Source organism: Salmo trutta, chromosome 12, assembly GCF_901001165.1.
Source record: "Salmo trutta chromosome 12, fSalTru1.1, whole genome shotgun sequence".
NCBI classification, from domain to species: domain Eukaryota; kingdom Metazoa; phylum Chordata; class Actinopteri; order Salmoniformes; family Salmonidae; genus Salmo; species Salmo trutta.
This window is the reverse complement of record NC_042968.1, coordinates 81,368,985-81,393,502: the sequence shown is the minus strand read 5'-3', so window position 1 is coordinate 81,393,502 and position 24,518 is coordinate 81,368,985. Positions and strand designations below refer to the sequence as shown.

Sequence of the window (24,518 nt, the reverse complement as noted above, 5' to 3'; positions counted from 1 at the left end):
GAAAGTTGTAAATTCTTGGTTATCTTCACGAACCCTGGCTAACAAGTTGAATCAGCAATACAAAATTGGGTTTAATTATTTATTTACTAAATACCTAACCAAACACACAGAATTACATATACACAGAATGCAAATTATGTCACAGAATAACATCCTTGGTGGACGGAACCTGTATGATGGCTTGTTACACAAAGAGAGAGAGGGTTGGGCTTGAATGAAAGAGCGGGAAGACTGAGGAACAAAGGGAGAAGCTGTGCTATTGTAAATACAGTACCTTGTGCATTCTAAATTACCGCCCATTTGGAAAAGGAAAATGCAATAAATATTTACTCTGAGCTGCGCTTTGGTAGGTTGGTCGTAGATGCTGGCCGTGTTGGCCAACAGAGATCTTCCTGTCCTCGGAAGAATGTCTCTGGTGGCAAATTGGATACGTTGTAGTATCTTCGTTGTGTGTTAGACTGGATACGTCGTTCATCCTTTCCTAGCCCACATTTACAGCTGCTGTTGCTAACTCAACGGCTAGGATGTCTCACTTCTTTAGTGAATAAGAGTTCAAAGTACATACCATTCACAACCAAAGCTCACGCTGAGGTTGGCTTAGTTCTGTAGTTGACATGTTAGTCCTTTTAACGTATGGACCGTCGTCCTATCGTCCTCGGAACAGGAGGTTACATTTTCGTCAAGGGCTTATATAGTGGAGGGAGAGAAGGGTGTGTTTCATAGTTTATAACCCATGTCTCTTCACAGGGGCGGGCCACTGATTGAGCAGGGCTCTAACCTTATGAAAACCCAATTCTCTCATTTGGAAGCTAAAATTACATTTAATCTTATCACAAATAGGTTTATATTCAAACATTAATTTGCACAACAATTCCATGTGAATCTGATTTAAATGACTTAAATGTGTAGACTTTCCCAGATACAGTTTATGTCATCCTGACATCAGTCATAATGTCTCAGATGACCACCGAACAGACATCATATACATTAAGTACCAACGCACATTTTCAACTGGTTCTATTACCGAAATAGGGTTCCTTTCCCCCCCACTTGTTTGATGTTCCCAGACTCTCTATGTTTAACAAAGGCTATTCAAGAGTCCTTCAGTAGAGTCAGAGAGAGAGGGAAGGGAGAAAGGTATTTACGGGGGGTCATAAACCTTACCCACAGGCCAACGTCATGACAAAAGTTAGTGTACCAACCCAAATTTCATCCTACAATAAATGTTTCAATTGTTAGAAAACAACCCGATGCCTCTTTTTTCTTATCCTATTGGCTATTGTCACGGCTGTCTGAAGAATGGGACCAAAGCGCAGTGTGTGTATCGTTCCACATTTTATTATAACTGTGAAACTATGCAAGACATACAAATAAACTAAATAACACAACAAACTGTGACGAAGAGGTGCAACATACACTTACTCAAAATAATCTCCCACATACCCAGGTGGGAAAAACAACCACTTAAATATGATCCCCAATTAGAGACAACGATGACCAGCTGCCTCTAATTGGAGATCATCCCAAAAAACATCAACATAGAAATACAACAACTAGAACCCCACGTAGAAATACATAAACTAGACAAAACCCCCAACATAGAAAAAAGAAACTAGAACCAACATAGACATAAATAAACTAGACAAAACCCTCTGTCACGCCCTGACCTACACTACCATAGAAAAATAAAACCTTTCTATGGTCAGCACGTGACAGTACCCCCCCCCAAAGGTGCGGACTCCGAACACACAACCCCAAACAACAACAAAAAAACAGGGAGGGTTAGGGTGGGTGTCTAATGTCGGTGGCAGCTCTGGTGCAGGACGAAGAACCTTCACATCCCGCGGATCCTCCTGCATCGGAGGTGGTTCTGGTGCGGGACGAAGAACCCTCACATCCTGCTTTTCTGCCAGCATAGGAGGCGGCTCCGGTTCGGGGCGTAGCCCCCGCTCCACAAGCTGATCCCTCCGCTTTCGTGTCACCGGACCGTGGGCCGTCGCCGCAGACTCCGGACCGTGGGCCGTCGCCGGAGGCTCCGGACCGTGGGCCGTCGCCGGAGGCTCCGGACCGTGGGCCGTCGCCGGAAGCTCCGGACTGGGAACTGTCACCGGAAGCTCTGGACTGGGAATGCGCACTGGAGGCCTGATGTGTGGGGCTGGCACAGGTGGCGCCAAACTGGTAACATGCACCTCAGGGCGAGTGCGGGGAGCAGGAACAGGACACCCCGGACTGGGCAGGCGCCTTGGAGGCCTGATGCATAGCACTGGCGCAGGTGGAGCCAGACTGGTGACACGCACTTCAGCGCGAGTACGAGGAGCAGGCACAGGGCGTACTGTGCTGTGGAGGCGCACTGGAGTTCTGGAGCGTAGGGCTGATACAATTCGTCCTGGCTGGATGCTCACTTTAGCCCGGCAAGTGCGTGGCGCTGGCACAGAACGCACTGGGCTGTGAATGCGCACTGGAGACACCGTGCGTATCACCGCAAAACATGGTGCCTGACAGGTCACATGCTCCCTCAAGTGAGTGCGTGGAGGAGACACAGGATGTACCAGACTGGGGAGGCGCACTGAAAGCCAGATGCGTGAAACTGGTGCATATGACACCGGACTGGTGTCACGCTCCTCAGCACACCCGCTCTGCAACGCTCTCAATGCCACCACCTCTCTCCGGAATCTTGCGTCGAGTTCCTCACTCGTCTCCCTGACTGGCTCTGGTTCACCCCTCAGCTCTCCACGGTAAGCACGAGGAGTTGGCTCAGGTCCCAAACCTGACTCCACCAAACTCCCCGTGTGCCCCCCCAAAATACTTTTGGGAGCTGCCTCTCGGGCTTCCGTCGTTGCTGTGCTAGTTCCTCGTATTGTCGCCGTTCCTCTCTCGCTGTCTCCGCCTGCTTGCCTTGATGGTATAACGCCTCGTAATATCGCCGTTCTGCTCTCGCTGCTTCAATCTCCTCCTTTGGACGGCGATACTCCCCGGGCCTTGTCCAGGGTCCTGCCCCATCCAGGATTTCCTTCCAGGTCCAGTCCTCCTGACCACGCTGCTTGGTCCATTGGTGCTGGGAGATTCTGTCACGGCTGTCTGAAGAATGGGACCAAAGCGCAGCGTGTGTATCGTTCCACATTTTATTATAACTGTGAAACTAGGCAAGACATACAGATAAACTAAATAACAAAACAACAAACCGTGACGAAGAGGTGCAACATACACTTACTCAAAATAATCTCCCACAAACCCAGGTGGGAAAAACAACCACTTAAATATGATCCCCAATTAGAGACAACGATGACCAGCTGCCTCTGATTGGAGATCATCCCCCCCAAAAAAACATAGAAATACAATAGCTAGAACTCCACATAGAAATACATAAACTAGACAAAACCCCCAACATAGAAAAAATAATCTAGAACCAACATAGACATAAATGAACTAGACAAAACCCTCTGTCACGCCCTGACCTACTCTACCATTGAAAAATAAAAGCTTTCTATGGTCAGGACGTGACAGCTATAGCACTTTAGGTGTTGTGCTCTTCATTCCAATTATGAAAGTGGAAAGGTTTAGCCATATACAGTGCATTGGGAAAGTATTCAGGCCCCTTGACTTTTTCCGCATTTTGTTATGTTGCAGCCTTATTCTAAAATGTATGAAATTGGTTTTTTCCCCCTCATCAATTTACACACAATACCCTATAACAACAAAGCAAAAACAGGTTTTTTGAAATTTTTGCAAATGTACACTACCGGTCAAAGGTTTTAGAACACCTACTTATTCAAGAGGTTCTTTATTTTTACTATTTTCTATATTGTAGAATAATAGTGAAGACATCAAAACTATGAAATAACACATATGGAATCATGTAGTAACCAAAAAAGTGTGAAACAAATCAAAATATATTTTATATTTGAGATTCTTCAAATAGCCACCATTTGCCTTGATGACAGCTTTGCACACACTGGAATTCTCTCAACCAGCTTCATGAGGTAATCACCTGGAATGCATTTCAATTAACAGGTGTGACTTGTTAAAAGTGAATTTGTGGATTTCTTTCCTTCTTAAAACCGCTTAAGGATCCGCCCCTTTTTTTCAATTTTCGCCTAAAATGACATACCCAAATCTAACTGCCTGTAGCTCAGGCATTGAAGCAAGGATATGCATATTCTTGATACCATTTGAAAGGAAACACTTTGTCGTTTGTGGAAATGTGAAATGAATGTAGGAGAATATAACACATTGGAATAGGTAAAAGAAAATACAAAGAAAAAAATAATCAGTTTCTTAGTATTTTTTTGTACCATCTTTGAAATGTAAGATAAAGGCCTTAATGTATTAATCCAGCCCAGGCGTAATTTAGATTTTGGCCACTAGATGGCAGCAGTGCAGCTGTAAAGTTTTAGACTGATCCAATGAACCATTGCATTTCTGTTAAAAATGTTGTTTCAAGACTGAACCTAATTGGTTTATGAATAACTTTTTAAGTTCATAAATGTGCACTCTCCTCAAACAATAGCATGGTATTTTTTCCCTGTAATAGCTACTGTAAATTGGACAGTGCAGTTAGATTAACAAGAATTTAAGCTTTCTGCCAATATCAGATATGTCTATGTCCTGGGAAATGTTCTTGTTACTTACAACCTCATGCTAATCGCATTAGCCCATGTTAGCTCAACCGTCCTGTGGGGACCCACCAATCCTGAAGGAGTTTAATGCGTTTGAGCCAATCAGTTGTGTTGTGACAAGGTAGGGGTGGCATACAGAATATGGTCTTTTACCAAATAGGGCTAAGTCCATATTGTGGAAAGAACAGCTCAAATAAGAAAAGAGAAACGACAGTCCATCATTACTTTAAGACATGAAGGTCAGTGAATACGGAAAATTTCAAGAACTTTGAAAGTTTCTTCAAGTGCAGTCATAAAAAACATCAAGCGCTTTGATGAAACCGGCTCTCATGAGGACCACCACAGGAATGGAAGACCCAGAGCTGCCTCTGCTGCAGAAGATAAGTTCATTAGAGTTACCAGCCTCAGAAATTGCAGCCCAAATAAATGTTTCACAGAGTTCAAGTAACAGACACATCTCAACATCAACTGTTCAGAGGAGACTGTGTGAATCAGGCCTTCATGGTTGACTTGCTGCAAAGAAACCACTACTAAAAGGACACCAATAAGAAGAAGAGACTTGCTTGGGCCAAGAAACACGAGCAACGGACATTAGACCGGTGGAAATTTGTCCTTTGGTCTGGAGTCCAAATTGGGCATTTTTGGTTCCAACTGCTGTGTCTTTGTGAGACGAGGTGTGGGTGAACGGATGATCTCTGCATATGTATTTCCCACCGTAAAGCTTTCCCTCACTGTACAACAAAGCTTTCTTAGTGTCCAACAAGCTTTCTCTTCCCTTAACCTTGTTCTGAGCACCTTCAAAACAAAGGTCATGTGGTTTGGTAAGAAGAATGCCCCTCTCCCCACCTGTGTGATTACTACCTCTGAGGGTTTAGAGATTGAGGTAGTCACCTCATACAAGTACTTGGGAGTATGGCTAGACGGTACACTGTCCTTCTCTCAGCACATATCAAAGCTGCAGGCTATGGTTAAATCTAGACTTGGTTTCCTCTATCGTAATCGCTCCTCTTTCACTCCAGCTGTCAAACTAACCCTGATTCAGATGACCATCCTACCCATGCTAGATTATGGAGACGTAATTTATAGATCGGCAGGTAAGGGTGCTCTCGAGCGGCTAGATGTTCTTTACCATTCGGCCATCAGATTTGCCACCAATGCTCCTTATAGGACACATCACTGCACTCTATACTCCTCTGTAAACATCTCTGTATACCTGTTGCAAGACCCACTGGTTGATGCTTATTTATAAAACCCTCTTAGGCCTTACTCCTCCGTATCTGAGATACCTTCTGCAGCCATCATCCTCCACATACAACACCCGTTCTGCCAGTCACATTCTGTTAAAGGTCCCCAAAGCACACACATCCTTGGGTCGCTCCTCTTTACAGTTTGCTGCAGCTAGCAACTGGAACGAGCTGCAAAAAACACTCAAACTGGACAGTTTTATCTCCATCTCTTCATTCAAAGACTCAATCATGGACACTCTTACTCACAGTTGTTGGTGCTTTGTGTGATGTATTGTTGTCTCTACCTTCTTGCCCTTTGTGCTGTTGTCTGTGCCCAATAATGTTTGTACCATGTTGTGGTGCTGCCATGTTGTGTTGCTTCCATGTTGTTGTCATATTGTGTTGCTACCATGCTGTGTTGTCATGTGTTGCTGTCATGCTATGTTGTTGTCTTAGGTCTCTCTTTATGTACTGTTGTGGTGTCTCTCTTGTCGTGATGTGTGTTTTGTCCTATATATATATATATATATATATATATATATATATATATATATATATATATATATATATATATATATTTATTTATTTATTTATTTTTAAATCCCACCCCCTGTCCCCACAGGATGCCTTTTGCCTTTTGGTAGGCCGTCATAAATAAGAATGTGTTCTTAACTGACTTGCCTAGGTAAATAAAGGTTAACTATAAAATAAAAGTGACTTGAATTGGAAGGTGACAGAAAGTGTGGGATGCATTTTTTTAATGTGTGTATTTTGTAATGATATCGGCTTTTCCCACTTTTTTACTACAATGGATATTTTTTCTATAGGGCCGCCATAACACCATAGAAGAAGAAAGTTTCTGAGTGACCATTTACGCAAAGATGTTTATAACTAAACCAAGATAAACCACAACCCATCGTTTCAAATGGGAACAAGTGAGTCAGAGTGGGCGGAACAAGCAAGGAGGTTGGCAGTGCTAATCACAAGTTAGCGAGATTCTATTGGAGTTTTTCCGTTAGGGGACGCCTACTCTGAAGTGCGCGTGTGCAATAACTCAATTCGCCTTTGCACTCCTATACAACGCAATTTGTTTTTTTACTTTGGCAAAGGGTAAATTGTACAAAACTTAGTCCACTCTGTTCGTTATATATTTTAGTTTTGGGAACTGAAAACTGAATTGAGATCAAATGTTTAATCGATTGAGAAAAATAGCAGGATGTCGGCCAAAATGTATCTCGTTCGGATTGCTTCACATCTGGTGCAATATGTCTCATTGTTCTAACTGTGCCTCAAGCGTTTGCAGCACTGAGGGTTAGTTATACAAATATTTGACTGGGCATAATAAGGTTTGCAGCGACACACCCTCCACAATTTTTTTTTTTTAAATATTTTTTTTGCACATTTCTATGTCATTTAACTTTAGCACAGTATTTTCGTTTCGACGGACCTGACTGTAGAAGAACGAAGGCGTTTAGTGTCGGTTACAAAATTGAAAGGTAAATTACTATTAAAATGTCCCATTACAAACAACTAGTTTTACATGGTGGTATGCAAGTCAACTTTATAGAGACGTCGCTAGCTGGTAGCTAGTTAACGTTAGCCAACACAGGCTTTGGGAGTTTAGCAAGCGGTGTAACACTGGTCTCTTAATTTATATTCAATAACAGATGGTTATTTAACCATGTAAACCGCAACGTTTGTTTATTAACGTGAGCCAACTAACGTTAGTTGATTTAGTTAGTTAGCTAGGTAGACTTGTTTTGCGAGACGAAATAAAAATATAACGTTACTGAAATAATTTGGCCTACTATAGTCGAAGTTGTTTGGTACACTGCGTTTTGTCATAACATCATCCCACATTTCCCCCAATCGTAAATCTCCATTCCTATCAGATGACGAACTACTTTTTATAGCAACTGTTACATAACGTTACAGCTGTAACTGCAGCTAATTAGCTAGCTACATTCGCACTGTTCTGACAACCCGGGGTAGTTAACGTTAGCTAGCTAACAAGCTACCGGCTAACATGTGCCTTTTTAAAATGGCCGCAAAGGTCGTTATGGTTGAGCTAGGTACTTATTTATCTGAGTGTGTAACGTTAGCAGCTAAATGTACACAGTGTACATTGGCTAACTAGCTATAGTTTCGCCAAATCGGCTAGCTAGTTAGGCTTATTTCTACAATTCACTGGCACCTCGGTCGATGTAAAAACGTTATTTCTTGTCTACAGATTATTCAGTGTATGCCAAAGATGGTCAGACCTTACTCCGGACCTCCTCGGTTCAAACCCAGGTATGTGCAGGATTGTTGCAGAGTTACAACAAAAGGGGCAGTGTATACTAATTAGTAATTGGTGATGTCAATTCATTTGGATTTTAATCTATTTTAATTGTGTAGACTAGATATGGCTAATGATATGAATTGTGTCGGTGTTAAGTTTCTTCAAGACTGTTTTGATATTCAACAGGCCCTACTCTGATGGCTACAACATGCCACATGAAGAGAATTACAGCCCCCACCCCAGGAGTCAGAGAGGATTCCGGGGCCACTCAGGAAAGGTCCCTCCAAGCTGGAGAGATTCCAGAGGCAGAGGACGTGCTCACTTTGCCAAAAGGCCCCCACTGATGGGAGAACGGAGGCCCCCACTGATGGGAGAACGGAGGGAGCGACCTTTCAATCAGTGGAGGTCCCAAAACCAGGATTCCTTAAACACATACCCCTCCCAAACGGAGCCCCATCATGGCCACAGGAGGCCTTCCCCTTCCAGGCCAAACCGTCCGTCCCCAGCTCAGCATAGGTCCTCTCCGCATACTCCTGGACAAGGGCCCCAGGGCCAGAGGGGTGCACTTATCCATGGAAACCACTCAGGTTACAGATCCCCCTCACCCCGCCATTATCATAACCAACCTCCTGACAGGAGGCCACCACCCTCACAGTCCCCCCACAGTTCCTTCAGGGGCCCTCACAAGCGCCCAAGTCCATCCCACGAAGAGGACAGGAGCTGGGGTGCCCGGCCGCCTTATAGTCCCAGGGAGAGGCAGTTTGAGCGCCCAGGTCGTGGGGGGATGCGCTGGAATGGGCCAGGGCCCATTCCCCGACCACACAATGGTGAACGTGGGCCCTCTGGCTCCCCCCAGAGAAAGCCACGAGAGTTTCATGGCAGAGGTCCTTATCCAGAGAGGTACAGGATTGAAGATACAGTATGGGCTGGGTAATATAAATGGAGGGGGAAAAGTGTAAACTCGCGTAGTCCTCTGCGTCAGAGGTCTAAATTATCGTTCATTATTACAGTGCTGATAAACAGTAAAATGCAGTGATCTGATGTTATTACACTACTAGTCACCTGCCACTGGAAAGTATATGCTCTCTGAAGGTTTTACTCTCCTACCTGTATCATGGCATAATGGTGAAGGGGCAGCATAAAGGAAAGCTAAACCTCCGTTTCCCACTTCACACGATAATGGATCTTCCAATGTAATTATTTTTTGTATTGTTTGTGATGGATATGCAGGTGGTCTGCTGAGCGAGATCCCAGGCAGCAGCATGGAGTGGTGGGAAGGGAGAGGGAGGGCAGTGGACGCCGCAGCGCTGAGTGGTCACAGGAAGGCAGTCCTCACCACCCTCCCCACAGATCCCCCACATGGAAAGGAGGTTGGTCGTCGTCCTCTTTCCACGAGAATAGCCCTCAGGCAAGGCCAAGTGGACCACCACACAAGCGGACGTTCCAGGAGCACGGGATCCCTCCTGTAGGCCCTGATGTGGAGCATGGTCACCCAAAGCGCCCTCGCAGAGAGATTCCACATTACTTCAACGCCCCTAGAGGATTTGGCGGCCGTCCCTTGTCATTCAGGGGCAAGAGTCGTTTGCTGAAGGGGCGTAAAATGAGAGCGGAGTCGGTGATGAGGCTCAAAGCACCTCCTCCTCAGCCCAAAGGAGCAAAGATCCATGAAGAGGAAGGGCCGCATACGTCCAGGGGAAATGCGCCATCCAAGTTCGCTCTTCGGAGGGAGCGTTTCCAAGCAAACGCTGGCCCACTGAGGAAGAGGCCGATGCCCCATCAATCACCCCTCAACCCAGAAGCCAATTCAACCAAGTCTTCCAGGGACACAGAGTCACAGAAGGAACAAGTGGACTCTCAGCGAGCCTTGAGCACACACAGGTACGGTATCTTCCTTCTCACTCTGGGAGCAGGGGCGTGATGATGTTTAGAAGGTCAATCTTCAAAGATATCTGAATATGAAGGGAATGCCAACTTACAGCCATTTTCCTGTGATGGAGGAAATGGAGTTACAGTGATGTCCTGTATCAGTTAAGTTTTGAAATCAAATATCCAAAGACCTCTGGGGTTGCACTTTCAAGTGTGCTGGCAGTGAACAAAATAATTCACAAGGGATTTTTCTGGGCACAGTATACAAAATAATTCACAAGGGATTTTTCTGGGCGCAGTGTACAAAATAATTCACAAGGGATTTTTCTGGGCGCCAGTCATTCAAAGTTGAATTAATATCTGCCTATTCGATACTATGTCATTGAAAGATACTAGAAAATCTCTGTGTTGCGAGGCCTGTCCCTCTGTGGTGCTATTGGGGTCTGAACCTAGAGGTGCTCAGGAGCTTCTAGAGGTGCTCTTCTCTGACCAAGTGGAAAAGTTGAAGAAACATGCTCACGATGCCAGACGCAACATAACCCCCTGACACAACAGAAGTTCAGAAGAGCAGTTCATACATGAAGAGAACTGCTAATAAGAGAACTGAGGACATGCCCTTTAAATCAGCTGAAATGCCACAGTCGTTCCACACCTATAGGAAAGGAGGAGATTGATGTTAATCACCATATAGAAGGCTCTGAAACTGGAAGCTGTCATTCTGGTTCAGGTTACACGATCTGTCAGTTTGAGCAATAACATTCAAATGGCAAATGAATATGCACTAGCTTCCATGAAGATGACGTCCAGAGGAACTTTGGGGATAATGCATGATACTACCACTGGCAACAACAGGAAAAGCGGCAAGAGAGGACGATGCCATTTAAAAAATATATATATAAAAAAAACATTTGAGTAATTTAGCAGACTCCTATCCAGTGATGTGCATAAATTGTCATACTTTTTATACTGGTCCCCTGTGGGAATCAAACCCACAACCCTGGCCAAGTGCCACGCGCTACCAGCTGAGACACATGGGACTTTACGCTGTGATAATGCATAGATCATACAATACTGCTTTTAATTCTTAGACACAGAATGTAGACGTGCAGTTGACTCAATATCTAAAAATGATGAATTACTCCCCAAATGAACAATTTGACCTTCAAGAAGCAAACCGACGACTGAAGAGATAATGGACCACATCTCTGTACGTTAACAGCACACTGAACTTCATCTGGCTAGGCCAGTGAACAGTGGACTTTTTCTGCATGCAAGAATACATAAAATCTGTGTCTATACAGAACATATGCAGTGGACTACAGTTCTCTACACTACACAGTGGATCTGATCTCTACACAGCAAGTTTCCAGAGGATGGCAGCCTTACAAGTACAACAATTGGAATGTTTACAAGAAAACAATGGATTCCATTCATACAAAGTGCAAGCTGCTTTACATCAATTGCTCTGTTTATGGCTTGTTTATTCAAGCGGACAACTGGGTTTTGACTGAAGATGTACAAGTTAAACACTGACCGTACACTGACCATCTCGAGCTGAATTCGTCACACTACTTTCACCAGACAGGATGCAAGATTACAAGATCATCCCCCTTTGAAATTTAATGCCCAGGGTTTGAAGAGGAGTTTAGTTTTGGAAGGTGAGACTGACCTTAACGAAGACTAGTAAGGATGAACTAAAGATCAACAGGGAAATCATGGATAGATGGACCATTTGCCTGAACAGATTAGATGCTCACCTCCCTTTGTCATCATTATTATAATAGTAAGTGGAGAGAAATGACAGCCTTTCGAGTTCAGCTTCAAGTGAAAATCTGGACAGCAAGAGACCAGTTCCTCAGAGCTTTCGGCAACACTTTTCCATTCATGCGTGTCAGTTTTCACTCTGAATTTGTGAGGAGAGCAACTGGGAGGTCAGGTGGATTCGGGGTTCAGTGACAATACAGCGTTAAGGAAACATGGACATTACGTTCTCTTTGTAAGTACCTGAGTGATGATCAGCTTTTATCATTTTTTTTATTCCACATGTAGACCGATGGTCTTTCCTGAGGTATTATGTGAATGTAGCCTTTCCAACAGAACTCTACTTTCTGTTTGTCTTTCCATGTCTGTCCATTTTTTGAGATTACATTTTTTTGTTCTACAGAATAAAATCATTTACATTTTCCAGGGCATTATTTAGACTGATGGAATTTTCACTTACAGGGCAACATCTAAAGATGATGCTAGTAGTAGTAATGTTCTGCTCCGCTGCTTACCAAACCTGGCCTCAGGCTCCACTGATGGGATGCTCATCACTTGTAATTCTCTGTCTTGGCTGGTCCCGCTCCAGCCCTTCCTCTATAGACAAACGGCTGGCTCGTGACCTAGTCGTTGTGTCCCAGTGGCAGGCACCTGGGACTAACTCAAGCTCAAAGGACAGCCCCCCAAGGGATAGAAGTAGGACACCAAAAAACAAAACTGGCAAGTGGCCCCTAATTTGGTTTTGTCTCATTTTGTCTGTTGGCTAACAGTTTGTTTGATGCTCCTCAACGGGAATGCAATGTCTCTTGCTGAATTTAAGATTATTCATTATGAGAATGATACCTCTTTTACTCACTCTCACCTCCTGACTTTTCAGAGCGCTGTTACAATTCAGATGAACAACTTACGTTGAATGAACGCTTCTCTAGAATTCATGACTCCAGTCCTTCCCCTTCACCAAGAGACCGGAGATATGCGGAAAGGTAATCCACCAATATGAGAATCAATATAAAAGATTTGATGTGAAGTGATTCTTATGATTGTATTGCATGGAATATAACCATTTTATTTGTTTAAATGTTGGAGCCTAGTGGTTATGGGTACTTGGTAATGATGCGTCACACGATGGGTGTGGCTTCACACCAACAACTAGTTTTATTCAAGGTTATTTAGTCAGATAATTCACTTTTTACTTGTTATTTTAGGCCAACGAACGTGCCACAGGAGAACTACAGACCTGAAAGACCCTTCAGGAAACCAGGACCACAGGTGAGAACCTCCTGATGGCTGGGTTCTTTGAAAGCTGAGTGTTCATAGCTTTAGTCTTGGGAATGGTAACGTGTTTACTGTAATGAGTAGGCCGCCCAGGGATACAGTATGTCGAATGTTGCCTCCCATACATTTTGGCAACGTCTGAGCAATTATATTTCTAGATAAACTACATTCCACCATGTATGCACATCCTTTACTCGTATGTCTCACAGAGATCGAGCTTCCGTCCCACTAGCCCAAATCGCAAACCAGGTCCTCCTCCCGAGAGAAGACCAGGCCCTGAACCGCCTGGTCCCTTTAGGAAGCCACTCATGGTATGTTGCCTTTTTGAGCAGCTCCTATTATAACTTGTGGCCAGTAGGACTTGTCTTAGCCTACTGACTGTGTTCATGTGCCTCTTGGCTTTTTGAAAATGGAGGTAGTAATATCACGGGGATGAAGCTGTAGGTCACTGAAACTGCATTTCTGACTGGTTTGGTTGAATTTCTTTCCCCCCTCTGTAGGGAGGCTTTGTGCCACGTCCTTTTTCTCAAAGGCCAGTGTTCAGGAAGAGCCAGAGCATCCTGTCCAAATACCGTAACATGCCGACGATGCGTCAACATGTACCCCCCAACAGAGGGTCTAATTATCGCCGCTGGTGATCAAACTAGAGGGACCAAGGGCACAGTTTAGGGTGGTGTAACCCTTTCCCCCTTGGCCTTGGGTTGCGTCTTTGTCCTGGAGATGTTCCCCCAATGGAACTCCCTGTCGTCAGGAGTACATCAGAAAATGACAGATGCACTGTTTATTTTTGACTCTGTTTGCATAAGATGTTTAAATATACAGAATAGGCTATCAGTTTCTAGTGTTCCAGACTAGTTATTATGGACATTGTTTTTTTGATTTCACAACCCGTGTTACACCTCTCATATCATGTAAATGAAATTATGAAGATTTTACCTTTTTATAGTTACCAGTACCACTTTTTTGTTTTTCCCCAGTGCTTAGAGAAAGACTTTATGCTGTAAAGTAGAAGCAGTCTTCAAGACGATTCCCCAAGGGCTGTTGAATATGATGCTCAGTCTAATTCTCAACCTGTAAAAACTACTGATGCCATCTTCATGTCCTGCTCATTTCAACCTATGTACATTGTTTTGTTTAAGATATTGCAAATAAATGGCTGGACATGCCTCAACATGCCTTGTCTGTAGGATACACAATAGAATTGGATCTGTTGGATGCGTTTTCATAAGGACTGGGGAGATCTAGTTAGCATTTCACATTGCGTGTCACCAATTTCATAATGTCAAGGTTAATGTAAAATAGATGCTTTATTACTAGTCTCCCTTTACTCCAATAGAAGCTTAAAGGAAAAAGCAGTGATCAGAATATAGCTGGGAAATTCAATAGACTGATTCTCATTTTTGAATACAATGATGTAGCTGCTTTATGTAAATAAACTCTTGTTGAAAATCATACTTTCATACTGTATCTTCACATCAGCTCTCTTTCAGAGCCTCGTGGTTAGAGCGTTGGGCCAGTAACCAAATCAAATTTATTTATATAGCCCTTCGTACATCAGCTGATATCTCAAAGTGCTGTACAGAAACCCAGCCTAAAACCCCAAACAGCAAGCAATGCATGTGAAAGAAGCACGGTGGCTAGGAAAAACTCCCTAGGAAAAACTCCCTAGAAAGGCCAAAAACCTAGGAAGAAACCTAGAGAGGAACCAGGCTATGAGGGGTGGCCAGTCCTCTTCTGGCTGTGCCGGGTGAATATTATAACAGAACATGGTCAAGATGTTAAAATGTTCATAAATGACCAGCATGGTCAAATAATAATCATAGTAGTTGTCGAGGGTGCAACAAGCACGTCCGGTGAACAGGTCAGGGTTCCATAGCCGCAGGCAGAACAGTTGAAACTGGAGCAGCAGCACGGCCAGGTGGACTGGGGACAGCAAGGAGTCATCATGCCAGGTAGTCCTGAGGCATGGTCCTAGGGCTCAGGTCCTCCGAGAGAAAGAGAGAATTAGAGAGAGCATATTTAAATTCACACAGGACACCGGATAAGACAAGAGAAATACTCCAGATGTAACAGACTGACCCTAGCCCCCCGACACATAAACTACTGCAGCATAAATACTGGAGGCTGAGACAGGAGGGATCAGAAGACACTGTGGCCCCATCCGATGATACCCCCGGACAGGGCCAAACAGGCAGGATATAACCCCACCCACTTTGCCAAAGCACAGCCCCCACACCACTAGAGGGATGTCTCCAACCAACTTACCGTCCTAAGACAAGGCCGAGTATAGCCCACAAAGATCTCCGCCATGGCACAACCCAGGGGGGGGGGGGCCAACCCAGACAGGAAGACCACGTCAGTGACTCAACCCACTCAAGTGACGCACCCCCCCATGAACGGCATGGAAGAACACCAGTAAGCCAGTGACTCAGCCCCTGTAATAGGGTTAGAGGCAGAGAATCCCAGTGGAGAGAGGGGAACCGGCAAGGCAGATACAGCAAGGGCGGTTCGTTGCTCCAGCCTTTCCGTTCACCTTCACACTCCCAGGCCAGACTATACTTAATCATAGGACCTACTGAAGAGATAAGTCTTCAGTAAAGACTTAAAGGTTGAGACTGAGTCTGCGTCTCTCACATGGGTAGGCAGACCATTCCATAAAAATGGAGCTCTATAGGAGAAAGCCCTACCTCCAGCCGTTTGCTTAAAAATTCTAGGGACAATTAGGAGGCCTGCGTCTTGTGACCGTAGCGTACGTGTAGGTATGTACGGCAGGACCAAATCGGAAAGATAGGTAGGAGCAAGCCCATGTAATGCTTTGTAGGTTAGCAGTAAAACCTTGAAATCAGCCCTTGCCTTAACAGGAAGCCAGTGTAGGGAGGCTAGCACTGGAGTAATATGATCAAATTTTTTGGTTCTGGTCAGGATTCTAGCAGCCGTATTTAGCACTAACTGAAGTTTGTTTAGTGCTTTATCCGGGTAGCCGGAAAGTAGAGCATTGCAGTAGTCGAGCCTAGAAGTAACAAAAGCATGGATTAATTTTTGGACAAAAAGTTTCTGATTTTTGCAATGTTACGTAGATGGAAAAAAGCTGTCCTTGAAACAGTTTTGATATGTTCTTCAAAAGAGAGATCAGGGTCCAGAGTAACGCCGAGGTCCTTCACAGTTTTATTTGAGACTGTACAACCATCCAGATTAATTGTCAGATTCAACAGAAGATCTCTTTGTTTCTTGGGACCTAGAACAAGCATCTCTGTTTTGTCCGAGTTTAAAAGTAGAAAGTTTGCAGCCATCCACTTCTTTATGTCTGAAACAGGCTTCTAGCGAGGGCAATTTGGGGCTTCCCCATGTTTCATTGAAATGTACAGCTGTGTGTCGTCCGCATAGCAGTGAAATTTAACATTATGTTTTTGAATGACATCCCCAAGAGGTAAAATATATAGTGAAAACAATAGTGGTCCTAAAACGGAACCTTGAGGAACACCGAAATTTACAATTGATTTGTCAGAGGACAAACCATTCACAGAGACAAACTGATATCTTTCCGACAGATAAGATCTAAACCAGGCCAGAACTTGTCCATGTAGACCAATTTGGGTTTCCAATCTCTCCAAAAGAATGTGGTGATTGATGGTATCAAAAGCGGCACTAAGATCTAGGAGCACGAGGACAGATGCAGAGCCTCGGTCTGACGTCATTAAAAGGTAATTTACCACCTTCACAAGTGCAGTCTCAGTGCTATGATGGGGTCTAAAACCAGACTGAAGCGTTTCGTATACATTGTTTGTCTTCAGGAAGGCAGTGAGTTGCTGCGCAACAGCTTTTTCTAAAATGTTTGAGAGGAATGGAAGATTCGATATAGGCCTATAGTTTTTTATAATTTCTGGGTCAAGATTCGGCTTTTTCAAGAGAGGCTTTATTACTGCCACTTTTAGTGAGCTTGGTACACATCCGGTGGATAGAGAGCCGTTTATTATGTTCAACATAGGAGGGCCAAGCACAGGAAGCAGCTCTTTCAGTAGTTTAGTTGGAATAGGGTCCAGTATGCAGCTTGAGGGTTTAGAGGCCATGATTATTTTCATCATTGTGTCAAGAGATATAGTACTAAAACACTTTAGTATCTCCCTTGATCCTAGGTCCTGGCAGAGTTGTGCAGACTCAGGACAATGGAGCTTTGGAGGAATACGCAGATTTAAAGAGTCCGTAATTTGTTTTCTAATAATCATAATCTTTTCCTCAAAGAAGTTCATAAATGTATTACTGCTGAAGTGAAAGCCATCCTCCATTTGCGAATGCTGCTTTTTAGTTAGCTTTGCGACAGTATCAAAAAGAAATTTTGGATTGTTCTTATTTTCCTCAATTAAGTTGGAAAAATAGGATGATCGAGCAGCAGTGAGGGCTCTTCGATACTGCACGGTACTGTCTTTCCAAGCTAGTCGGAAGACTTCCAGTTTGGTGTGGCGCCATTTCCGTTCCAATTTTCTGGAAGCTTGCTTCAGAGCTCGTGTATTTTCTGTATACCAGGGAGCTAGTTTCTTATGACAAATGTTTTTAGTTTTTAGGGGTGCAACTGCATCTAGGGTATTGTGCAAGGTTAAATTGAGTTCCTCGGTTAGGTGGTTAACTGATTTTTGTCCTCTGACGTCCTTGGGTAGGCAGAGGGAGTCTGGAAGGGCATCAAGGAATCTTTGGGTTGTCTGAGAATTTATAGCACGACTTTTAATGCTCCTTGGTTGGGGTCTGAGCAGATTATTTGTTGCAATTGCAAACGCAATAAAGTGGTGGTCTGATAATCCAGGATTATGAGGAAAAACATTAAGATCCACAACATTTATTCCATGGGACAAAACTAGGTCCAGAGTATGACTGTGGCAGCGAGTAGGTCCAGAGACATGTTGGACAAAACCCACTGAGTCGATGATGGCTCCAAAAGCCTTTTGGAGTGGGTCTGTGGACTTTTCCATGTGAATGTTAAAGTCACCAAAAATTAGAATATTATCTGCTATAACTACAAGATCCGATAGGAATTCAGGGAACTCAGTGAGGAACACTGCATATGGCCCAGGAGGCCTGTAAACAGTAGCTATAAAAAGTGATTGAGTAGGCTGCATAGATTTCATGACTAGAAGCTCAAAAGACGAAAACATCCGTTTTTTTTTTTGTTGTAAATTGAAATTTGCTATCGTAAATGTTAGCAACACCTCCGCCTTTGCCGGATGCACGGGGGGTATGGTCACTAGTGTAACCAGGGGGTGAGGCCTCATTTAACACAGTAAATTCATCAGGCTTAAGCCATGTTTCAGTCAGGCCAATCACATCAAGATTATGATCAGTGATTAGTTCATTGACTATAACTGCCTTGGAAGTGAGGGATCTAACATTAAGTAGTCCTATTTTGAGATGTGAGGTATCACAATCTCTTTCAATAATGGCAGGAATGGAGGAGGTCTTTATACTAGTGAGATTGCTAAAGCGAACACCGCCATCTTTAATTTTGCCCAACCTAGATCGAGGCACAGACACGGTCTCAATGGGGAAAGCTGAGCTGACTGTGCTAGTGGCAGACTCTGCCTGGCCTGCACCCTATTTCATTGTGGAGCTAGAGGAGTTAGAGCCCTGTCTATGTTCGTAGATAAGATGAGAGCACCCCTCCAGCTAGGATGGAGTCCGTCACTCCTCAACAGGCCAGGCTTGGTCCTGTTTGTGGGTGAGTCCCAGAAAGAGGGCCAATTATCTACAAATTCTATCTTTTGGGAGGGGCAGAACACAGTTTTCAACCAGTGATTGAGTTGTGAGACTCTGCTGTAGAGCTCATCACTCCCCCTAACTGGGAGGGGGCCATAGACAATTAATCGATGCCGACACATCTTTCTAGCTGATTTACACGCTGAAGCTATGTTGCGCTTGGTGACCTCTGACTGTTTCATCCTAACATCGTTGGTGCCGACGTGGATAACAATATCTCTATACACTCGCCAGTTTTAGCTTTAGCCAGCACCGTCTTTAGATTAGCCTTAACGTCGGTAGCCCTGCCCCCTGGTAAACAGTGTATGATCGCTGGATGATTCGTTTTAAGTCTAATACTGCGGGTAATGGAGTCGCCAATGACTAGGGTTGCTGGATCGAGTCCCCGAGCTGACAAGGTAAAAATCTGTCGTTCTGCACCTGAACAAGGCAGTTAACCAACTGTTCCCCGGTATGCTGTTATTGTAAATAAGAATTTGTTCTTAACTGACTTGCCTAGTTTAAGGTAAAAAAAAATTATTAAATCGGGCTGCCTCTCTAAATACAGCTAAGGCAAAACCTTGGCAGATGTTAGACTAAAATGTACAGAGAAAGTATCAAATAGAAAAACGTGTGATAGAAGGAAATGCGCTGAAGTGAGAGGTGGAGACAACTTCTCTGGGGCGTGCCGTGAATGGGGCGTGCCGTGAATGGGGCGTGCCGTGAATGGGGCGTGCCGTGAATGGGGCGTGCCGTGAATGGGGCGTGCCGTGAATGCATTCCTTAGGGATCACCAGTCTGACGAGCCGTTGGCGCTGTAGTGTAGGCTAGCCATGTCCTTTCCTGTGATTGGTTGTACAATGTCACCATAAAAGGAGAGGACTGCAGGGGTCCTTGCTCCTGGCCTTTTCCACTCATCCATTTGTTTTTATGGACAGAAAAGAGCAGAAGCTCTGAGCTATCCGATCAGGCCCATTGTCTATATTGGACCGGTTGCATCCCAGAAGTGTCAAAGGTTTGACAGCTGAAGGAAGCTCGTGGGAATAACAGGTGTAGACATAGAAAAGTAAGAATTTAAATAAAGGAGACAAAGGTACAAATACATTTCTTTACAGGTTTGCTACAAAGGTAACATTAGTAAGCAGGTGGCTACAAGACCACCACCCACTTTTACTCTACAAGAGTTGCCCTTACAAACAAGATTGCTTTCAGAGTGCAGTATACTGCAGAATACAGAAAATACTGCGTCCAAAATATATATATATTTTTTTACTGCAGTAATTTTGTAGTGTAACTGCAGTTACAGTGCAGTATTACTGTACCACATTTGACTGCAGTGACTACTTTTACTGCAGTTTAAAACTGCAATGTTTTTTGTAAGGGTGGAGTTAGTTCCACTTGGATTGAGAATGGTATAACAAAGGACAGGTTATGGTTAAATATCAATTAAAATTCTACTCATTTTGGTAGACTGAGAGTCACATATCTCATCTCTGTGCATAATATACAAAAAGTAATGAAAAACTGGTTGCGCTTCATATTCCAATTCAACATCCAATCCAGCTTCCTCTTGACTTTTTCCATTCAAATTCAAACTCAAATTATGGAACTGACTTTGTGTTTTCATGGCTTGCTGTATAGATCTCAGCACCCTGCTCTCCCCTCGGGAAATACTGGATAAATGTGTGTGTTCGATGCCCTGTAGTCTGTCCCTTTAAGTACTCCCAAGTCTGTGTCCCTGCAAACTAGTTGTGTCAGGGACTGCCCCAATGGTATTGGTGGTGAGCATGTCTGTGTGCTAAACTTAGCCCAAGACCACCTCTCATCACACTAGCACAATTCATGTTGGGTTACAATGGAACCAGGAGTGAATGGTGTAGAGTTACCATCAATGGAGCTGTATTGCGATAGGAACACTGGCCAAACAAGGTGAGTTTGTACAGCAGAACTCCTAACAACACCAGCTAAGATTGCTGTCTTGTCAATCAATCGGTGTCTATTTCCTTGGCTGTAACAAATGGTAACTGCTGACACTTGGCATTTCTTCTAGTGTGCACAGCACTCTGTTCATAGTGTCTGCAATCATGTTATATTTCAAACAACAGTTGAACCTAGTTTATTTTCTTGATAAAGAATGATTCATTAATTATCCTCTTGGCTGTTGATATCTGATAAGTTTGACGCTTTTCAAAATAGGCTTGAACACATGCATGTCTATGTTCTGATTGACTAATGTGCTTAGTTTGAGAAATCCCAAAGACTATCTACTGACTTTACTCACTCCACTCTGTCATCATTTTTAGATGAAAATTCAAAGCCTCTGGAGCTCTTTTCTCACTTTCATTTTGTCGCTCGACGTATCACGTTGGCATTCTTCTGTGTCACCATGGGCAACTATAGCTCTGGCCTTACCGTGGGTAAGCCATGTCATCATTCTCACATCATTTCTTATGTTCCTTTTAACTCACCTATGATGCTTTAGATTTATCAAACTGTCATCAATGGCAAAACAATTTAATACTGCCTGACACTGTTTTTGACAGCCTGTTGTTTTGCTTCAATGACCCCACCATTAATTATGCCTTCAAATCAAGTCAACAATTTGTCTAATGCGTCTGTTGGTTTGTTCTATTTCTCCAAGACATTGAAGATTTTGAGTCACACAGTGTTTCAGTCACAGAGACCTTGAACCAATTGGCAGCACGTGTGGTGGATGAAAGATTTCAGTCACAGATTCTTTCACTGGTATGTATATTTGTACACTGATGTCTATGGCTATCTGGTTATTATTGTGGAGTAGTACAGCATGCGAGAGGGTTGTTTTTTGTCTCTGAGGAACCTTTTCAACTTCTCACTGTGTTCTGTTTGTGTCCCATTTGTCCTTGAGTTAAATTTACTTAATTTGAGCTGGCAAGATGACAGACAACACAAACGTACATTTTACGTGTGTTAAATTGAAGTATTCCATATACTATAGTCATTAAGGACTACAGATCAAACGACCACAATATTACCATAACTACATGTACATGTAACAGGATATATGTCAATCAAAATAACAAAATCCTTCTTTCAATCCTCATGTTTCTCTGTCTGTGTTTGCTTGTGTCCTCTCAGGCTCCTCAGTCTAACCTTGACTTACAGGAAGACGTACAGGTAGCCCCTACACAGGTGGGTGAGACGCAAGAGAATGAGAAAGAGGACCTGGACCTCTCCTCTGTCATATCACTCATCAGCAGCCCGGCAGCACCTACAAATACCCCAGTGTTACCTGTAATTCAATTCTCACCTTACTATGCATGCTGCCCAATGTCAATGTGGTCTATATATGCTTATTCAATCAATATTGTTCCATCAAAACATTTACACCCAAAAGGATCTTCAGCATGCCTCTTGAATTTGTTTGACCAGTTGTGCTGTTGTGATGTGTCGTTGGACAGGTGGTTGAAAAGAAGCCTCAACGGCCTTTAAGGCCCACAATGCTCTCCTCCTCATTATCCACTGGTGCCAGTGCTCCACACCCCTTCTCCACACTTATCCCTGGGGCTCTCTCAGCTATCCTGCGTGCTACCCTGCCCCCTCACCTTACCTCTGACCCCAAGCCCAGGAGAGATTCAGGTGCCCAGGGCCAACTGACCCTCGAGCAGCTGCGGACAGAGCTCTGGGACCTAAGGGATGAGGTCGAACTGATGAAGAGCCAGCACAAGTAAGTCTTTGTTTATCTCTGTGTGTGTGCAACTACAGTAATGTCTTCTATTGTTACAGTATCTCTGTGCAACTATTGTTTTGTATTGTTATCTCTGTGTGTACAACTACAGTAATGTCTTCTATTGTTACAGTATCTCTGTGCAACTATTGTTTTGTATTGTTATCTCTGTGTGTGTGCAACTACAGTAATGTCTTCTATTGTTACAGTATCTCTGTGCAACTATTGTTTTGTATTGTTATCTCTGTGTGTGTGCAACTACAGTAATGTCTTCTATTGTTACAGTATCTCTGTGCAACTATTGTTTTGTATTGTTATCTCTGTGTGTGCAACTACAGTAATGTCTTCTATTGTTACAGTATCTCTGTGCAACTATTGTTTTGTATTGTTATCTCTGTGTGTGCAACTACAATAATGTCTTCTATTGTTACAGTATCTCTGTGCAACTGTTTTGTATTGTTATCTCTGTGTGTGCAACTACAGTAATGTATTGTATTGCGTTTTCTAAGTGTGCCACTGATTTAGGATTTCTCTTCTCTATGTGTTAGCAAAGAGATTCAACTGCTGATGAATGAGCTGGATGAGGAGAAAAGGATTCGCTTGTCATTACAGGTACTGTGGGTCTGTCGGTAGACGTCAGCATATGATCCAAGTACTGAATACATCACTCTATCAGATATGTACCTAACAGAGATTAGGGGTGTACCTCCACATTGTATTAGTGATCAATTTTATGACATTAACTTTTCCTGACTTACAGGCCCAATGCAGTTGTTTTTATATCAATATTAAATCATTTCTGGGTAACAATTAAGTACCTTACTGTAATAGTTTCCCATTAAATTTACAAAAATAGCAATAATTTAGCTAGGACTGTCTGGGAGTGGTCTGAGTCGGGAGGGGGGAATCTGAAAGCTAGCTCTTGGCAGAGTGGTTTGTAACTCTTTGTTATTAGTTTATTAACCAATTTACCACCTGGTGATGTCACCAGGTAAGTTGAAACTCCCGCCCATGCAAACCTGCTGATTAGAAGGTCCTGTGTAGATTGTATTTTCAACCAGCAGCTATCAGGGAATAACACTAATCAGCTGTTGTGCAATATGATACAAAACACAGACAAAACTGAATTTTGACTGTACTGGGCCTTTAAAGACAAATTTCAGTTTATTACAAGTCAGATTGATTTCTTATCATGGTGCAGTGCTAGCTTGCTCATGTCCACTTGATGTTACCTCTGGGTCTCATGTCTGTGTGTTGTCTTGTGTCCCAGATGGACATGGCACAGATGAAGAAGCACAAGTCTAAATGAGCAGGCAGGCTCAAACAGCATGACATCACCAACAATGCCAGAACAAGTGGTAATCTGTCTCTTAGAATCTTCTCTCAAAATTAAGTATCAATGAAATCCAGACTGAGGAATTTGCTGTGTAGTATCAATCATTTATGAACCAACAGAAAAACTATAGTGAATATTTTTTTAAATATAATGAACAATCTTTGTTGTCTATTTGAGAAAAGTTGATGTAACAAAAAAACAAAACAAATGAGCATCTTGTACAAAAACATTTTATATTTGCTTATTGTGACATTTTTTATAAAATAAAAACAAGCATGTTCTTTAAGTCAAGTGGTTTAAAGTACATTTTCAATTGTATTGGGGTCATTCCACCAATTTGGTACAACTTGGTCAAAAAAACTTTTGATTTCACTTAACTTTAAGTGCCAAATGAAGTAACAGGGTTGACCATAACAGGCTTGGGGCTTTACAATGAGGGTGGAAACTTGGAGAAATGTTGGGGTCAAGTCAGTTAAAATCTTCCAAGAAGTCAGAGGAAATGCTTCATTTTGGCACTTTAGAAAGTCTTTATTCATATAAAAAATCTGTATTGAATTCTCCATGTGATATGTATTTAACCCCTTATTTTTGGCACTAAACAGTCTAAGCCCTGTCTAAGTGTGTGTGTGGGTGGGCGGGGGGGGGGGGGGGGGGGGGGTCTACTAAGCTATATGGAATTGTTTTAAGGTCATACTAAGGATTATTTAGCTATTTGATTTAGAATTTAAAA

The 24,518-nt window shown here is 43.2% G+C and overlaps 2 protein-coding genes across 5 annotated transcripts; both read left to right on the top strand.

The window, feature by feature from the left end:
• Window positions 1-6,911: 6,911 nt before the first annotated feature.
• Window positions 6,912-14,477, top strand: si:ch211-114c12.2 (serine/arginine repetitive matrix protein 1). Of its 2 annotated transcripts, XM_029769912.1 has the most exons (10): window positions 6,912-7,153; window positions 7,266-7,338; window positions 8,073-8,134; window positions 8,310-9,023; window positions 9,354-10,001; window positions 12,340-12,470; window positions 12,628-12,733; window positions 12,956-13,019; window positions 13,235-13,336; window positions 13,526-14,477. In XM_029769912.1, exons 3-10 carry the CDS (start codon window positions 8,085-8,087, stop codon window positions 13,661-13,663), a joined length of 1,953 nt encoding a protein of 650 aa, XP_029625772.1. In that variant the 5' UTR covers window positions 6,912-7,153; window positions 7,266-7,338; window positions 8,073-8,084; the 3' UTR covers window positions 13,664-14,477. The 2 variants fall into 2 exon arrangements, with proteins under 2 accessions (XP_029625772.1, XP_029625773.1); XM_029769913.1 differs by lacking the exons at window positions 6,912-7,153; window positions 7,266-7,338 and adding an exon at window positions 7,642-7,914.
• Window positions 14,478-20,445: 5,968 nt separating this feature from the next.
• On the top strand, window positions 20,446-24,092 carry LOC115204384 (SH3 domain-containing kinase-binding protein 1). Of its 3 annotated transcripts, XM_029769909.1 has the most exons (6): window positions 20,446-20,675; window positions 21,050-21,163; window positions 21,388-21,491; window positions 21,864-22,019; window positions 22,187-22,452; window positions 23,001-24,092. In XM_029769909.1, the coding sequence occupies exons 2-6, from the start codon at window positions 21,133-21,135 to the stop codon at window positions 23,083-23,085; spliced, it is 642 nt and encodes a 213-aa protein (XP_029625769.1). In that variant the 5' UTR covers window positions 20,446-20,675; window positions 21,050-21,132; the 3' UTR covers window positions 23,086-24,092. The 3 variants fall into 3 exon arrangements, with proteins under 3 accessions (XP_029625769.1, XP_029625771.1, XP_029625770.1); XM_029769911.1 differs by lacking the exon at window positions 20,446-20,675 and having other exon boundaries at window positions 20,837-21,163; window positions 21,864-21,917; XM_029769910.1 differs by lacking the exons at window positions 20,446-20,675; window positions 23,001-24,092 and having other exon boundaries at window positions 20,837-21,163; window positions 22,187-22,462.
• The last annotated feature ends 426 nt before the right edge of the window (window positions 24,093-24,518 follow it).

Coding starts and splice junctions, on each gene's coding strand:
- si:ch211-114c12.2 (XM_029769912.1), top strand. CDS start 8,085: ATGCCAAAGATGGTCAGACCTTACTCCGGACCTCCTCGGTTCAAACCC. Junction 10,002..12,339: donor CGAGCCTTGAGCACACACAG/GTACGGTATCTT, acceptor GTCCCGCTCCAG/CCCTTCCTCTATAGACAAAC. Junction 12,471..12,627: donor GACACCAAAAAACAAAACTG/GCAAGTGGCCCC, acceptor CTGACTTTTCAG/AGCGCTGTTACAATTCAGAT.
- LOC115204384 (XM_029769909.1), top strand. CDS start 21,133: ATGGGCAACTATAGCTCTGGCCTTACCGTGG. Junction 21,164..21,387: donor TAGCTCTGGCCTTACCGTGG/GTAAGCCATGTC, acceptor TATTTCTCCAAG/ACATTGAAGATTTTGAGTCA. Junction 22,020..22,186: donor CAAATACCCCAGTGTTACCT/GTAATTCAATTC, acceptor GTCGTTGGACAG/GTGGTTGAAAAGAAGCCTCA.